The following is a 17690-nucleotide window of genomic DNA, read 5'->3' as shown; positions in this document are numbered from 1 at the left end:
CTGCTTCTGTATCAGATGCCATTGAAATAGACACATCTTCAGTCAGGTACCCATGTTTTGAGCTTTTAATTGCACAGTATGTTGAGTCACTGGACAACACACATAGAAAGAACATCAGGTTCTGTGTGGCTGCAGAGCTTGCCGAACAGTGTAAAAACTTCTGCAGCCATTCAAACGTTCATGAAATCTGCATTTTCAGGTTTGATGTGTTTGCCAGCATCCCCACAGGTCCTAGCAATTTCTTTTTTTGGTGGTAAGTGCTACTCATTCATTCAACTTCAGGGTTTTTCCTGTGTGGTTTTAAAAGTAATTTGGCCAGAGGCAAGAGCTGCAGGCCCCATGGTCTGTAGTCAGCATTTGCTTCACATCAATCATAGCTTGCTTTAGGTTACATTTGTTTTTGAATGGAAAGTTAATTTATTTAGTTATGTTAGTCTGAGAGCATCAGATTGGGCCATATTGTCACTGGTAACAAAAGGAAGCTCAAAGGTTGCTCGAAACATCAGTAATCAATCAAATAGCTTCATCCAGGCACAACTCTAAAGGTAGATGTCTGATAAGTTAAGCCAAGTTTCACCTTTCATGAGCTGTCAGTCCATACATCACCCTTGATGTGAAAAGGGCCTCATTCCCACAACTTTAGCACCATTTTTTCCGTGGTGTTTTAGTCTTAAAAACAACATCTGTGCATACGATAGTCTTGGAAATTTTATACCAGCAACTAATATTTTACTAAATCAGACCTTAAGTATAGTTCTCCTTGAGTTTATTTCGTAGTTGTACTACTCATTCACTGATTTGATCACCTTTCAAGTCAAACCTTACTATTACATCCAAGCAAAAGTATCAATTATGCTTCTAGATTCTAACAGTAAGATGAAATGAGTTAAATTATTTAGTAGAATTATTTATGGGCAAGTGACTTAGTAGCCTCTGTCATTATTATGTCTCAGAATAACATAACAAATTTTTATTAAAAATAACTTTTTAATTCATTAATTATTTGGCCTCTCCTTTTAAAACTTTAATGCCAAACTTCACAGATTGTAAAATAATTCTAAGGAAAAAGACAACGGTCTCATTTATGAGGATGTTCCCTCTGCTCCAGAGAAGGTGTTACTAAAACCCTGGTGGTGACCACCACCATGCACATTTTCAGTGGACTCCCCATCCAGGTGTCCCAAAGCTTTCTTCCTTTGCATTAACATGGAATTAACCTTGTCAAAAAGAGCTATCTCTAATACATGTTACTGGATATGGATCCAGATATCTTGTTCCTCTCCTTAAACTGGCTTTGCTGAAGAATTAAAATTCAAGAAAAGATGTCTCTGCGCACCAAACTTGGTTACCTCCTGTTTTTTCTTTCTTTTCTTTTCTTTTCTTTTCTTTTCTTTTCTTTTCTTTTCTTTTCTTTTCTTTTCTTTTCTTTTCTTTTCTTTTCTTTTCTTTTCTTTTCTTTTCTTTTCTTTTTTTCTTTTCTTTTCTTTTCTTTTTTCTTTTCTTTTTTCTTTTCTCTTCTCTTCTCTCCTCTTCTCCTCTTCTCTTCTCTTCTCTTCTCTTCTCTCTTTTCTTTCCTTTTCTTTCCTTTTCTTTTCTCTTTCCTTTCCTTTCCTTTCCTTTCCTCCTTTCCTTTCTTTCCTTTCTTTCTCTTCCTTTTCCTTTCCTTTCCTTTCCTTTCCTTTCCTTTCCTTCCTTTCCTTTCCTTTTTTCCTTTCCTTTCCTTTTCTTCTTGTCTTGTCTTGTCTTGTCTTGTCTTGTCTTGTCTTGTCTCTATTCTATTCTATTCTATTCTATTCTATTCTATTCTATTCTATTCTATTCTATTCCCAAGCTTTAATAGGTCTGGCTGCATTGATTTTGATCAAATTAATAGTCAAAGGTGTTAGCATGACCAAGGCATTGTACAGCAATAAATAGTAAAACAATATACAGTGTTTCAGATGCAGGAACTTCAGCCTCATTATTATGATGATCTTTTAATGTTGTAAGGAAAGAAACATTAGGTAAAGTATATGAGATGTGACTCACTAAACTTTTTGTTCTAACAGCATTCCTTGTAAATGTTTTCTAGAAATAAATAATTAAATAATTTATATTCTTTCACATATTCTATGCATCTTTTCTTTGACAGGAAGGAAGAGAAAATTAAAGAGAGAACAGAGAGAGGAAAAAAAACCCCAAACCACTCAGTAATATTAAGAAACTGTTTTGTGTGCTGCCACTGGAATCCCTTTTTTTTCTCTTGGTGCTCAAACAAGCAATCTATACACAGGGAAGGAGAGAAAGTTGAGGCAAAATAAAACTAGTACCAGCTCCAACATGCAACCTGGGGAAAAGTGGGTGTACTAAGTGCTCCTGGCAGCTTCTCTGACTCCATCGTGGTTGGAGGGCCATGAGCCTTGACCAGCAGTGACACTATAGGCTGCAAACTCAAATGAAAGGGAAAATCATGACAGACCTTGAGTGCAATCACCCCCTCTGATGTCTGGCAAGCTTATTCCAGTCAAGCTGCTTGCAATACTGCTTATGGTTGTGCTCCCACTCACATCAAGTTTTATCTTTTCCTTGGATGGAGTATTTTCCTACAAAATTGTCTGGTAGGGTGTTTTTCTGTGTGTGTGTTTCATAGATATTCTTTCAGAGTTTGAAATGTCCCATCCCAAAGCATGATTAGAATTTTCTAATTTTATAGCCACCACCTGCTGCTACTAGAAGATACAGTGAGCAACTGCATCTGATTCACTTTCTCTGTGCTATTCATACTCTGACTATATCCTCCCCACATTGTTTCTGTTCTGTGCTAAAGAACTATGATTTGTCATTGCTCCTTGTAATGGATACTCAGTCTGTTTACCCATTCTTGGCACCATGCTTTTTTTCTTTTCCAGTTGCCCTGTTGTCTTTCTGAGTCTCAGATCATCACTTCTAGCACATAGCTATTTATATGCCTGCACCACACAGTTTATAATCAAACTACTTTGCATGCATCATTTAGTAGGAATTCTGTCTCCTTACACATATTCTAGTATTCAAAGGATGTTACTTCTACACTAATACCCAAATATCCTAATGATAAGCAGAAATGAACAAATCAGCAATAATATACCAAACAGATCTCAGTATGCAAGTCTTGTACATAGAATTTATTGGACTGTATATAGAGAAATTGGAATGTTTCTTCCTGAAAGTCTACTATGTAAAATATAATTTCAGCTACTACACAAGAATCTGAGCAGACAAGAGATGTGAGGCTTTATTGCTCTCTTCTTCAAAATTGGGGTACAAGCTATTGAAAACTGGACAAAATATTAGGCTTTTAGCTCTTTCCATTAATTGCTTATTACACTTTTCTACATGTTTTCACATTACAACAACTCATTCCAATACATGATCAGGAAAAGAAAATGGAGGCATTACAATATCAGGGAATTGCTCACCTGAGCTCAATAGCTCTATCTTAATAAATATTGATTAAAAATTAGTCTCTCTGAGGGCTGCTGAAATACATTTTCATGATATATTTTGCTCCAGAAATGCCAATACTTACTGTTCAATAGTTCTGCCTTCAGTTTACCTAGTGCCTCATCATTCTAACTTTGAGATCAACAAATGCTCCAGAGACACACGTTTAATGACCACTTGATAATCACCGTACAGGAAGAACTCTGTGCTTTGATTGTGTGTTTGCGTTGTTGCACATCATGAAAGACACCGAGAATGATCTGTTGTGGAGATCTGTGGAAAAATATCTGTTGAATAGATGGATAATTTCTATCTCTTGGATTACTGGAGCTGTAGCATTGTGTACAAAATGCAATAATAATCCTTTGTTTAAGGCTGGGAGCTCATCTCAACACATGATGTTTCTTGGAAGCCAGATTCTGCCTAGTGAAAATGAGGTCCCTTCGCCCCCCCAAGGCCATGAAGAACTCATCATTGCCTTCCTCTGTATCATCAGCTTCCAACCTGGGGAATGTATTCCAGCTGGAGTATGAGGTGTGGTTGCAGATCTGACAGAGAGCGTGGTGTTATGCAGATGCAGGTACTGGTGTGACCAGAGGAGAGCAGACAAGGGGCAGCGGGGAGGACAGGACCCATGGTTCCCAGGGCCAGGTTGGCACTGAAGAAGCAGCTTCTGGCACTTGTGAGGTTTCATGCTGCCTCTGTGGTAGGAAGCACAGGGAACACCACCATCCGACTGCTAGCAAGAAAAAATAAGTCCACCAAGATGATGTTTCCTGTTTCTTCAAGGTTTGTAGAATATTTTCAGGTTTCTTTCTTGCTCCTTCTGTACATGACGAAGTGCCAAAGCCTCTCCTGGTTTTGGACCTGAATCCTACGGGGCCACAGAACTGGTTAGTCTCAAAAGGCATGCTGTTGTTGAAGACTGTCAGGCATTTTAAAATTGTGCAGTCAACAGAAGTTTCACTACATACCTGTAATTTTCTTGGAATGTGCCCCAAAAAGCTTTGCTCCCAAAGGATGTTCATTAAAAATGTTAATAGGGGCTTTAACAGCCAAGCTACATGAAAATGCACAGCCTTTAAGTACTGTCCTCAGCATTAATACAATTAGCAGGATACACGCTGCATTTGTGTAACAATTATCCCTCAGTTTCTTTTTTTTTCCCTCTAGATCATCTTGCTTGCTTCAAGTTTTCTGTCTCCATGATTTATTGCTAGATCTCCTTTGTCACCATCTGCTCTGCTGTTGCTCAAGAAAGAACAAATCCCCAGAAAACATTACTGTCCAGACTAAGCACCATATAAGCATCCTTTGCACATTCAGCCAAACGTTGACTAATGGAGAGCTAAGCTATAATCACAAATTCCCTCCTTTCCCATTCACTACAGTTCAAATTCATATCAAAAACTTGGTGGAATTCAGCTATCCTCCTTGGGGATATAGGTTACCATCTGTCTGGTTTCCAGTGGTACATTTAAAAAACATTTGTCCTATTTTCATAAAACATCCTGCTGCACAGCAACCACTTTAATATCTAATTACACAGCATTATGTATCGTATGTGTCACAACCAGAATAATTTGACCTAAGTTTCTCTTATCTAGTCTAGTCTGTTTTGCTATTTTAAATTAAGTTATCCAAACACCTACAAATCTAAAAGTATGCCTGCAGGTAATGTAATTAGAAGAAAAAAAAAAAGTAAATATTGAACTGCCTGAGGAATATTTGGGATTTAATTTTGTAATTTATATAAGATTTCATTTCAAAAGCAAGCCTGATTTGAAACTAAAGTTTAATGTACTTAGCGTAGCATAAAAAAAAGAAAAAGAATCCAAGTTCATAAAAGCAAGCAAGAAAACAGCAAAAGATACCAATTTTCACACTGCTCACATAAACATACACAAATGCCAGAAACGTAGAAAAACAAATGTCTCCTCCCCACTCCTGAAATCTTCCTGGCTGTCTCCAGAGGCCAGTGCAGAGGACAGGCAGTCCTTCTGTGGCTGGCCAGAGAGGAGTATCTTCCCAAGCCCATCTTCCCATGGTGCTTGATATGGAGCCAGCTCAGGTCTGTGGGAAGCTTCTTGTTGACTCCCCCAAGCCTGGGCATTGCTGGGGAGCCCCAAAGAAAGGCTGGGGAGAGGCAGCCAGACTGCCCCACAGCAGTGTCCCTCCTCCCTGGCCAACCACTGAGAACCTTTACAATGCAGTTAACAATGATCCAGGCACAGATGCAATGGGATCACTATGATTTTAAGTGCACATGAAATTGCTTGATGCCAAAATCCCAAGGGGTGGTGGCATTCACCAAAGTTCTTTGCCTCGCACTGCCTTGCTTGGCTCTATTTCTCTCCTGCTCATGAAGGGGCGGTGCTCCAGCAGTGGAGCCTCCTGTGACTGGCATCTTTCTTCCTCCCAGCCATGTGTTGAAGCAGAGCAGAGTTGTCGTGAACATGGATATGGGGGTAATGGTCTGTAGGTCCTTCAAGAGGTGTCGAGGGTAGGGGATAAGGAATGGAGTGACCCTTGTCTTGGAGACCCCACTCAGTTCTTCTGGGAGAGCTCTCAGCCTAGGAGCAGGATGAAAGTCTTGGGACTCAGCAGGAGGAGAAAGAGAAACACAGGGGAAAAAAAAAAATCTTTCCCTTTTCTACCTATAAACTCATGCAGACTCCTCGGCCAAAAGTTTTGGTATCCATTACTTAGTTGTGTCACGATATTTTTTTCTGCTGTGAAGTCCTGGAAGATTCAAATGGTGTTTGCACAGGGATAACAGTTGCAGCAGACCACTCTAGAGATGATAGATGATGAATAGTAACATTTTTTTCTTTAAGTACATATTCTTTTCCATCTGTATCTTGTCAGAAAACAGCTATCTCATTCACAGCTATTTATATAAAAGAAGCTATAAATTTAACTAAAGTTCATAGGGAACATCAATTTTGGGGGGACGTAGTGTACTTCACCTGTAATCACATCAGTTCTGTCTGCACTGAATGTGAGACAAATTACTCAGAATTGTCCCTTAATTTCTCTGAGTCTTTCAGACAGTATGATGTAATTAGCCAAAAGAACAATGCTACTGATGGAGATAACCCACTGCAGCATGAGTCTGTAGTGCAGGATTCTTCCCAAAATCTCAGCACCACCTTAGAATAACACACAACATCACGAAGCTTGTCCTGAGAACAGCCAAGCTTAATCAACTGGCTGGTGTGCACAAAGAAAAGGTCCATTCAGAGGAGGTTGTTTGTATTGTTGGAGAAGGGGACAGATGAAGTGGCTGAATAAACAGAGATAACTTGAGAGACTAATTCCTCGAGCATAAATTACCTTTACATAAGGTGCATGACAGAGCGAAGAAGGCTCGCATGTCATGGGCTGGTTGTATGTTACAAATATCAGTTGCCTGGTAGCAATGTCCTGAAGACACTGTGGCCATCAGCCAGACTCTCAGACTCAGAAGGAGAGGCAGGAGGGTCAGCAGTGCAGGGCAGGAGGCACACAGGTAGTTGGAGCTACCCATCTTTTGCAAATGATGATAGTTTTCATCACAACACATTATTGGTGTTAAACTGAAGGGATGAGAATTCACAGTAGTAAATGACAGATTTTACAAACGAAGAATGATGCCACTTAAGAAACGGACACTGAATTCCCAGGAAGAATTACAGCAAAAAGGAAAGTTTGTAAATCACTCCGTTTTTAGAGAACACTTTCTATTCTACAAACATCCCAGTAGGACAGAAAAAGCTCTTTGTAGGAAATACTGCACAGATATCATATAACATTTCACTATACTGCCGAGCTAGTCAATGAGATACAGAAACTATTTGGACATTGATACCAAAGCCTATTTTCTGACTACCCCCAAAGGTAGTATTATAGTATCAGGAGCAGCTAGCTGTGAGAAAAATAATCTGATACTCATTAAAATTTGTCTTCTGTTTCAGGACAGATTATCTGACCAAGATCAGTATGACTTTGAAATTACCTCAGAGGAGAGTTCTTGAGCTCTATGATATTCAAACCAATGTCTGAAAGAGTAAAAAAGAAAGCAGGTAAGTTCATAACTAAGGAGACATTTCATTATAAGTCTATCAGTGGACATCTTACCTCTTCAACTAGATGATAAATGAATAAATACAGAGGGACGGTGATCTCTGTTTATCATAGTGTAACCTTTGCTGGGTGACAGAATATATAACCTTATGTCTAGACCTTCATTTAAACATCCCCTTTTGAGCACATTTGCTCATATGCCCGTGATTGCTGAAACAATCATGCTTGCACCCAACATATAAGATAACCCTCCATTTATGACTTGTCCATGAATAGTGGTCTAAACACTTCAGTAAAGACCAGATTTAACAGTTCATCCCATTTCTCATCATGGAATTAATCAGAACAACTAATGGTAAGGCAGGCTTCCCATTTAATAATCAGATAATAGCCATAAGTTTTACACACATAAAGAAACAGTTTCCGACGTGTACAGTGGGGGAGAGAGGTGAAGAAATCTGCTAAAGAAAACTGAATGTATCTTATCTTTCATCCCCTAATGATGTGAATACAGCTTTCTTTGCATAAATGTGAAGTATGGACTAAGACAGGATGTTAATTCCATTTCATTACCGCTGATAAATGGAAGACAGCGAATACACATATATCATCCCAGAACATAAATGATATCAACAAAATAATATCAGCAATAATGAAAATAACAACAACAACAACAAACTTTGATTTTTAAGAGTCTCAGACAACCAAAACTGAATAATATGAAGTTTTTTTTTTTTTTTAAATGATTTTCAAAACTGATCATTGTTTTGGTGTCTTAAGTCTCAAGAGGACTTTTCCAACTAAATAAAATACCCCTGCTGGTACAATGAATTTGAGAATATGAAAAGTGTCCTCAATTTCAAACAAGGTTTCTGTTAAACAGGTTTTCAAACAAGGCTTCTGTTAAACAGGTTACCCAAATTGTCTTTTAGGAAACAATTGATAAAATCTTCTTGGTTAGTTAATAAGATATTGGAGTGAGTCCACAAAGCACAAATGTGACTTTAATTGCAAACTGGTAGGACAAAATGAGCTGTATTAGCAAAAATGAATCTGAACATTTCTATTTTGACTGCTCTAAAGACTGTGATTGCCCAAAGCACAATTGTAATCCCTGCAGGATATTTGATAGAGGGTGTGAGAATAAACTATTTTGAAATCTGTGAATGGTCTAGCATATGCAGCTGAAAATGCCTGATGACTGGGTAGTGATGGGAGAACTACCCATGTTTAATGTAAAGATGTGAGAACAGACAGCTTATATCCTGTCTGAGCTCTTAGGGGTAAAGACCGCGCAATTTGCTAGCAGAAAGTTTTGCAGAAGAGTTTCTTGATACTTAAACTGAACTCTTAAGTGCTTGTGTAATAGAGTAATAATGATTAACCATACAGCATGTGAGCTGCAGAACTAAAGTTTATGCTAAGAAAAAGACAAATAGGTGGCTGTGGAGAAATGCAGTAATTCATAATTTGAAGACTGTACTAAAGAATGAAACAGCTTTAGAGCAAATAAAAAGCTTCTCACAGAAACATGAATTTAACTCTTAACCAGGTTAATCTGTGTGGCATTTAGCTGTTTCACTCCTTGGTACTCTAAATAGCAGGATTTGCAATAGCTCTATTAATCAAAGTGATGGAAGAATAAAATCTTCACACTCAGCCAGGAAGGCATCAAGTCAATATCAAAATCATAACATTTTAAGTTAAAGCCGTCTATCTGGGCTTTAGAAATGTTTAGACTACGCAACTGAAAGTTAGAAACCAAACATTCGAACTAAGCTGATAACAAATGATCATTAATTAAGACTGAAGTCAACAATCTGGCTCTGAAGAAATTTCTAAGACACTAAGCCAAAAGTCTAAAGATGTCCAAAGTAAGTTCATAATAATTCATCATCAATTCAAAATGAGATAAGCTCACTGGAAGAAGCCAAATGTGGATAATACAGGGGACTATTGGCCGTCTGGATGATAAACATTAACTTCTTCTCTGCGAGTAAAGTTAGCAGGGACTCAGGATTCAGCTAATTTAGGACTGATTTTTACTACTGAATAAAGAATACTTTAAGGCTGAACCTACTATTTATTACTGATATTTGTTAAGACACGTATTGAGATGCCAGTTAACTACCCAAATCAGTTGTTGGACCTGGATGTACTAGGCTTTGTCCCAGCACATATTAATGCCAACCCTTGCTCCACCTGCCTTTTAGTCTAAAACCCAACAATTTTTAGTACAGAAGAAAAAACAGCATGGGTAATAAAGTAATAAACACAGTAGGATGTGCTACTTGGTAGTAAAGATCTCGGCAGCTAGGTCAGGAGGATGATGCTCTGCTGAGTGCTGGGGATTGTCTGTACACAGAAGTTGGTGGCTAAGCAGAAGCTGCACATATCACTAGTTCTTTTGCCCTGTGCAACGGTTCCTAATTTCTTTCAACCATCTTGTGCCCTTCAAAAACCCATTGAAGAGGACTGTTGTGCTTAAGTTAGAATACCCTTGGGAGCTGAAGGGAGTTGAAGGCTGGGAAGTTGAAGGACTCTGCACCACTGGGTTTTCTCTTGAGCATTTTCTTTTGCGAGAGAGAGCACTGGGGAGAGGGTAAAAGGTTGCCCAGGCACTATGTGTATAAGCTATGTGCACAGTATGCTAGGCACCCTCCTGCTTCTCTTCCTTGTCACCATGAGTCACCATCGAGTGAGTGCTGCGGCCTGGGCCAGCCTCCTCCACCCACAGTCGAGGCCCAGCGCACAACCTTGGTGCAGGGCTGTGAGGCCTGCAGCCCAGCAGCCATGCCAGGCCCAGCGGCTGCGCTCCTCCTTCCCTCCCTCCAACATGGTTCCCATGTGGCTGCTCTCAAATACACCCTTAATGCTCTCAGCAAAATCGTTTAGAAAAGTGATTATTCTCCTAACTTTGTGTTCATTCTCACTCCCTGCACAGCAACCATTCATATTCTGTATTATAACGGCCCTTCTGCAGAGTGTGCTCTACACCAGCAGAAGCTGCTGCCAGAAAAGGGGACAGATCGGGGACATTTTTTCTGTTATGGACACCCCCGTCACCTTTGCTATTTGTAAGCAGCTACTGCAGTACCCCCGGCCTGCACCGCAGATGGCGGTGTGCAGTTACTTTCCTTGGCACCTTCATGTTTTAGCCAGTCCCTTGACATTTGCTAGAAAACTACTTCACTCAGTAAACAGCAAAGACGATAACATCTGAGACTATATTTAAACACTATTAATTTCGTATCTGAAATAGGAGTATTTGTTGAGTGTTTGCTGTAAACTTTACTGTAGCATAAATCCAGTTGTTTTTATAGGTCAGGTCCCAGAAGAAATCTAAGCAAAGAGACTGAAATGTAGATAAGGAAAAGAAAATTTCCTCAGGCTGTTATATATAAGAATAACAAGTAATACTTAAGAGAAAAGTTATTAATTCCCCAAACACATGACTACATTCAGCCTATGTAACTATTGTAAGTCATATTCAAAAGCTACATATTTTAAGTCAACATTATTGCTCTCCAAAATAACTAATAACACCAAAACATTTTATGAATCTACTCATAGTTCTTGAAAGATTTAGTCCTTGTTAGGTCTTCTACATGCATTCTGTACTTATTTCACATTCAAAGACATCTTCTTACTCAGTATTTGCCATTACTATTATAATAATAATACATATTTCTATATATTATAATATAATAATGTAATATACATATATATGTGCATAATACATAGTAATAGCAAATACATATTGAGTATTTCCTACTCAACATATGCTATTTCTCAATAGCAATCAGACTTTGTAACTGTATTGTACCTACACTATGGTAATGCTCTAAATTGCAAAGGGTGAAGTGGGCTCATGTTTTGTTTGGCTCATTGAAGGTAGGTCAGTAGATGTTCCTTAAAGCTGACCTCCAAGACAGTCAGCTGATGACTGGCAACCAGACATATAAGGATAGATAAAGCATTTGCTTCTTCTCCCAAGAACCGGTGTGGAGATCAAGCTGGGAAAGGACAGGGAGTACCTGGGGTTTTCTGGCTTGAGCAGAAGGGTTCCTGAGGCTGACTTGGGAGCCCCTAACATCAGGCTTGTGTTAAAGGCACCAAGTTACCACCAAGCACATGATCATTGCACTCACACACAAAGATGGAGGCACAGGTGGTCCAGGCCCCTCAAGGAGCAGGCGCAACATTTGAAACCTACTGCGGTGACAAGAGCTGCTCACAGCCATCATGCTGGGGACGCTGCAAGGTAGCCCATCTCACAGGCACCCTCCAGCTGGGGAGAGACTCCTGCCCTGCAGCTGTTAGTGTGAAGGAAGGCGCCATGGGGTGCAAGTGCAGCAGCATCTCATGTCCCATTTCCAACAAAGGCAATGGACAGCCACTGGCTAGTAGAAGAGGTTGCTCCAGAGAAACCTGTGGTAGGAGGCAAATACTGACCATGCCTGGCACTGCTGAACTGGGTTTGTGATGGTGATGGGAGCCAGTTTGCAGTTTATCAGCTTGTCTGAGGGTGAGAGATCTCAGGAGACAGCCAAACAAAGCAGCCAAGTTTGGAAGAACTTGTGAAGAGACCTTAACAAGTTAGGTGAGAAAGGAACACAAAGGCAAATGAAATGCAGAGCCCATGAATACAGTGTAATACAGTTTAGAGACACACATTCAGGTTTCAGTTTAGACACGTTACAGGACTTTCAGTTGACTGTATTATTTCAGGAAAAGGACAGCTCAATGAAGACATCTGCTCAGTGTTCAGCTGCTATCAAAAATATTACCAGTGAAATATTTTGGAAAGAGTGTATGTGTGCCTGCTCTAGGACTTGAGTTAAAGCCAATTGCCAAGTATTACTAATCCAAAGTTTAAAACTATTATATATTGGGCTGTCCAACATAAGACCTATTTCCTGCACATCAGTTTTGTTTGTGTAAAACTAGGGACTGTGCACTTCAGACCAGAAACCCCCAATATTTCTTCTACACGGCCCTCACTCAGCCGTACAGCACATGGCCACCACAGCTTGCTTGATGCATGTGGGAGGTGGATATGGTGCTGCTGTGGGGCTGTGATGCAGCTGGTGGTGGCCAGAGCCAGAGAGGGGTTTGGGTAAGGTGAGTGGCAGGAGCCCCTGGTTCGGGGTCTGGAAATACAGCACATCAGGAGCAACAACTTGTGGCAGCTCTGCAGTTTCTCCAAAAATGATGCCAGGTTGAACCAGTCCCTGACTTGCCTTACGCTGGTGGGAGCAGAGGAAGCTCTCTTTCCTCAAATCTTAACTTCATTTTACCTTAAATCCTGCCCACTTGTGGCCAGAACACAGAATATAGTTCTCAGCCTTTAAACTCCCCTAATCCTTCACTCAGTGACTAAATAGATCTAATTTTATGTCATCAAATGTTAGCATTTTCAGACCTGGGCTGTTTTACCTCTTTGGGGGAATCTGCTGTACATAGGAAGTGTTAAGAGGCCATACCAAAGACGGGAAAAATGCAACAAATGAGCAAAATCTAGCTTTCTTGAATGAATGTGAAATGACATAAATGCAAACCTGAGTGGATTGTTTTCAAGTGGGTGAAATGCAGCCTGAGGAAGCAGGCTCGGGAGGACCTGTGCCAGAAGAACCGAGGGAATGACCCCATATTCAAAGATGCAAGACTTGTCCCTGTTTTCTAGCATTGGACAGTGGCTATTTAATGCTCAGAATGAATTGTTAACAGCAGTAATATAAGTATTTTTAAAATTCCTGTATGTACTACTAAAATATTTAATAAAGTTATCTGATTGACTGAAGTGTAAGGGAGCAGTTTAATTTACCAGGTTCAGTGCTACAATGGAATTATTCTTTTAGGTCAAGAGGATCTGTTACTAATGAGCTACTTGTGTAGAACTTTGGCGTGTTAAAAACAATCTACTTGTGCAAGGGATTAGCATATTTTATAGAAATTGTTCTCCTGTACTTCTGTAAAGGATGAATCTTGCTTACGGCTTGGGGAAATTTTCAACCGATCTATCTGAAGGTTTCTTTACACATTAATTGTTAGTTATTCTCATGCATTAGTTTAATAAAAAAAAACACAACAAACAACAAAACAAAACAAAAATCCCAAGAAACTGTCTACCTTTAAACTTAGGCACATGTACACTGCTAATTTAGGATTGAAGCTATGCCCTCATGTTGAACACCATATATTTTGAAAAAAAGACATTGCATTGGTTGGTATTCACTCACTCTTCTCTTTTTGAATCTTCAAAAGTAATTTTTAGTTGGTGAGAATGAAAAACAACATTCATCTTCATGCCCTGGTAGGAACACTCTCTTTCTATACCCAAATATTATGTTCTCTCACATCCTTTCTCTCTCCCTCTCTCTTTTTTTTTTTTTTTTTTTTTTAATGATTCTCAGGATTGCAAGGAAAAAGAAGCACACACCTTGCTGCAGAGTGAAGCAAGTCTGACTGATGTTATCTCTCTTCTCTGCCCTTTCTGTAGCACTGTTCATTAATATGACTGCAGCACGAAGTCTTCTCTTCAGGGGATTAGGAAATTGCAAGGCAATAGCATGTTGAGCTTTCCCCCTCTAGCTGGTAAACTTGGTAGTGCTTGAAAATGGTTACAGTTATGAAGATTGTTAGAAAACATAGTTATTTACTAGCAATAACTCATTCTTTCACTGCAAGTTACAGAGGAGGAGCTATGTGCCAAATTGTAGCTGATAAAACATTTTTCTACTAAATCAGTGGTCCAAATGTGGCCATTTTTCAATCTTTTCCAGTTCTCAATGTATTTCTCCACATTCAAAGCTTTGAAAATAGCTGTCAAAAATATTAAAAAAAGTCAATTCTACATATCCTTTTTTACTTTTTCTTTATCATTATTATTATTTTTTTAACATTTTAATTCTATTTGTATTTTATTTGATTCTTACTGTACTAATGATCAGAGTAATTACATGTATATATATATTTCAGAATTGAGAAATGTCACTTGGAGAATTTGTTTCTGAGTTTAACAGCACAGGAACTTCAGGTTTAATGGCAAATTAAACACCTCTTCAGAACACCTGGAGAAGAGATCACAGTGCTTGTCGATAGAAGAGAATAATAGACTGAATAAGTTTCAGCATTTCTGTGAACTTGTGTTGCACTTCGCTTGGTAGCCATGAGACAGGCTATTTTTTAGCAGTAGCTGGAGTGAAGGAAGAGTAATTGCACGCCCCATAAGGTCACCAGTTCCTATCTCTTCCAGACATCCGTCCTTACTCCTGTGCCCCTAACAGCTCCATGTGCATCTGGATGCTGAAGCAGAGAGCAGCGGGCAGCGCTGTGGTTGTAAGGAGGAGATACAGCCAGTGCACAGAAGTTGCTGTATTTAAGCAAATCTTTTCCTAAAAGGGACCTCCCAAGGGATAGATGGGGGTCTGGGATAATATGCCCTTTGAACAGCAATGGACACGTTGATGGCTTGAAAACAGCTTCTGCTCTCTTGATGCCATAGAAAGAGAATAATGATGCTGAACCTGATGGTCTGAACCCAACCCATCCGCCAGCAGTGCTGCAGTGCCAGGTGAGGGAGCAGTGCTGAGCCATGCACGTGTATGGACCTATAGCCCACTAACCCAGCAGTCTGCTTCTTGAGTGAGCCAGGAGGTATTTATATCCTGATTTATCTTATCTACCTGGACAGTCATTAGGCTGAGGTAGCCTGACTTCTACATTTTCCTCCAAAAGCTCTAACTGCCTTTCCCAGTGGGTTAGTTCTGTGCAAGTGTAAGGGGTCACGTCGCATCCTGAATTTCTTGCTAGTCAGATATAAGTCATAAACTGCCGAGTGCGAGAGCCTGCAGCCCCCAACCCACAACAGCCCAGAGCGATCCCTCCCTCCTTGATATGCGAGGATACGACTAATACACTGAACCAGAAGCAAGGAAAAGAAAGAAGAAAAGCACATTTCCCTCAATTAAACTGCCCAAGACACATTCTGTACGTTTCAAGGCTCTGTATGTGTTTGCTGATGAGCTAAATGACCTATCCTGATGGTTACATCAAGCAAGACATGAGCCAAACCTATCCTCATCCTAGCCAATGTAGAAGTGCGGAAATATTTGTGAGTGTTGGATGATGCAGTCTCCAGTTGGTCTCTTGCAGCCACACCAAATTGACAGGGCTTTATGCCTCTGATATGGCCCACCTGAAATGGCAGTAAGAAATGACAATAAGTCTTTTCTGCTACAGCTTCATGACTCACTGTCTTGTTTTATACTTTGCAGGAACTCCAGAACTATCATAGTAGGGAAAAAAAAAAAGACCAAACCCAGAAGACCAAGAGTAGTAAAATTATTAGTAAGGACTATGAATCTGAGTAAGGAGTTTTTAATACCTCTTTTTGCAAGCCATCATTTTGGCAGAAGTGAGATAATTACTGCAGGCATGGATACGGTGATTTCAGAAGTAATTTAAGAAAAATCGTTTGATCTTGCACCAAAGCGGTGCTATAATGAGTTCTCCCCGTGGGTTTGCTGTGGGGACAGTGACAAAAGCCTGATGGATAATAACATCTTAAACTACCAACAGAATTATCTCTTCTGCCTTTTATATGACTAATCTCTCCTCCATTAGTTTTAATACTCAGCCTTATAAACAACAGTAATCAGAGCAATAGGTATATATGGGCTTTTAATATCAGTGTTTTTCTTTCAAAACAGATGCTGGCACATTACCTGGAAGCTGGAAGGCTTCAGCTAAGGATAAATAAGCAAAATCACTGTGAGTACTTTGCAAGAATGATCCCAATATACCCAACAAAATACAGTCTAAATGAGGTACTTGTAGCAACATGATGTTCTGAAACTGCAGAGGATGCTCACCAGCAGTCTGGATGACTTTTTCCCTGTATTCTTAATTGTTTGTTTAAAACCAATAATAAAAATAGATAGGAATAAATCTGTTAGCATCTGAAATTCTTTAAGTATGGAATTGCACAGATGATACAACCTTTACAAAAGGCAAGCAGATCAAACATTTTGCCTTTCCAGGTCAGAACAACTCAGTTCATCTGCGCCAAGCATCGCATGACATCCTGTCAACTGCATCAATATTTCAGAGAAAGGAAAAAATAAGCCCAGAGAAGTCAGTCCTCTGGAAAACTGTGCATGTGTCTTCAAACTGTCAGGGTTCACAGTGTGTGCAAGAGCAGTACCAAAACCTGCCTCTGATTTTTATTTGGCACAAGTGCGATAAACCACTCAAGTGAGTGAAATGCCATTTATTCCCACAAATATAAACCAACCACATATGCACATTTGAGCAAATACTTGAGCCCTTACAGGGTTTTTCTTGCAAGATGGGGCAATTTGGGATTCAAATAAATTGCTCACATCTGATAGAGATGCCCGCAGGTTACACCAGAGGGGAGCAGAGAGTAGCCTCTGCCTAAAGGGGGGCACAAAGACCGACTGATACCATTCTGTTAACCACCCAAGCACTGGAGGTGTAACACAGGAGCATAAAACCAGGTCAGAGGCTTGCTGATGGCTGTGGATTAGGAGTGTCTCCCCCTCCAGCTTCTCCCTCTGCAAAAATCTCACTTCCATTCCAGCAGTGAAATAGCTAAATATTTAATATATGTGTGTTGGAATGATTTTTTTCAGACCTCCATGTTTTGTAAGCTGGTGAATTAATTAGCACGATCAACTTCTGTATGAATTGGGACACAGTTACTGAACGATTCCTACCAAAGGTGGCTTTTTCCAGGAATCCGACAGGATGGACCTGTTGTCTGCAGACCTACAGCACAGCAGAGCACGGGTGAAGGCACCGTGCAGCCCTTGCTGAGCTCCTGCTCCAAGTCTCGTCCTGGTCAACAGCGAGGTTCCTTCTGCCCTTCCTGGAAGCCGGATTAAGCCTCTAAATGCCATACATTTTCAAACATCCCGTGGAGGCTGTGTTTGCTCTGAAACCACAGCGAAGTAAATGCAAAAGTCTATTAATATTTAACATCAGCCTGTAAAAACTGGGAAGTCAGAGTCAGGACAGCTGGTACAAGTTTAATTCACATCATCATTTCAAAATGAAAATGCAGAATGGGACAGAATATCACATCTTCACGTTAGAAATCTGTTTTCTTTAATATCCAATGTTGTTATTTCTGTGCC

The 17690-nt window shown here is 39.9% G+C and overlaps 1 protein-coding gene across 1 annotated transcript in view; it reads left to right on the top strand.

Moving 5' to 3' along the window:
* The window catches only part of SHISA3 (shisa family member 3), a 54925-nt gene that overhangs the window by 33008 nt on the left and 4227 nt on the right, over positions 1-17690 (top strand). Inside the window, exon 3 of the mRNA XM_040555446.1 lies at positions 17276-17406. Within this exon, the coding sequence (XP_040411380.1) occupies positions 17276-17406 (131 nt within the window). The remainder of the gene's footprint in view (positions 1-17275; positions 17407-17690) is intronic.

The sequence above is a fragment of the Cygnus olor genome, chromosome 4, assembly GCF_009769625.2.
Source record: "Cygnus olor isolate bCygOlo1 chromosome 4, bCygOlo1.pri.v2, whole genome shotgun sequence".
NCBI lineage: Eukaryota > Metazoa > Chordata > Aves > Anseriformes > Anatidae > Cygnus > Cygnus olor.
The sequence above is the reverse complement of the archived record's forward strand: the minus strand, read 5'-3'. Positions and strand labels throughout refer to the sequence as shown.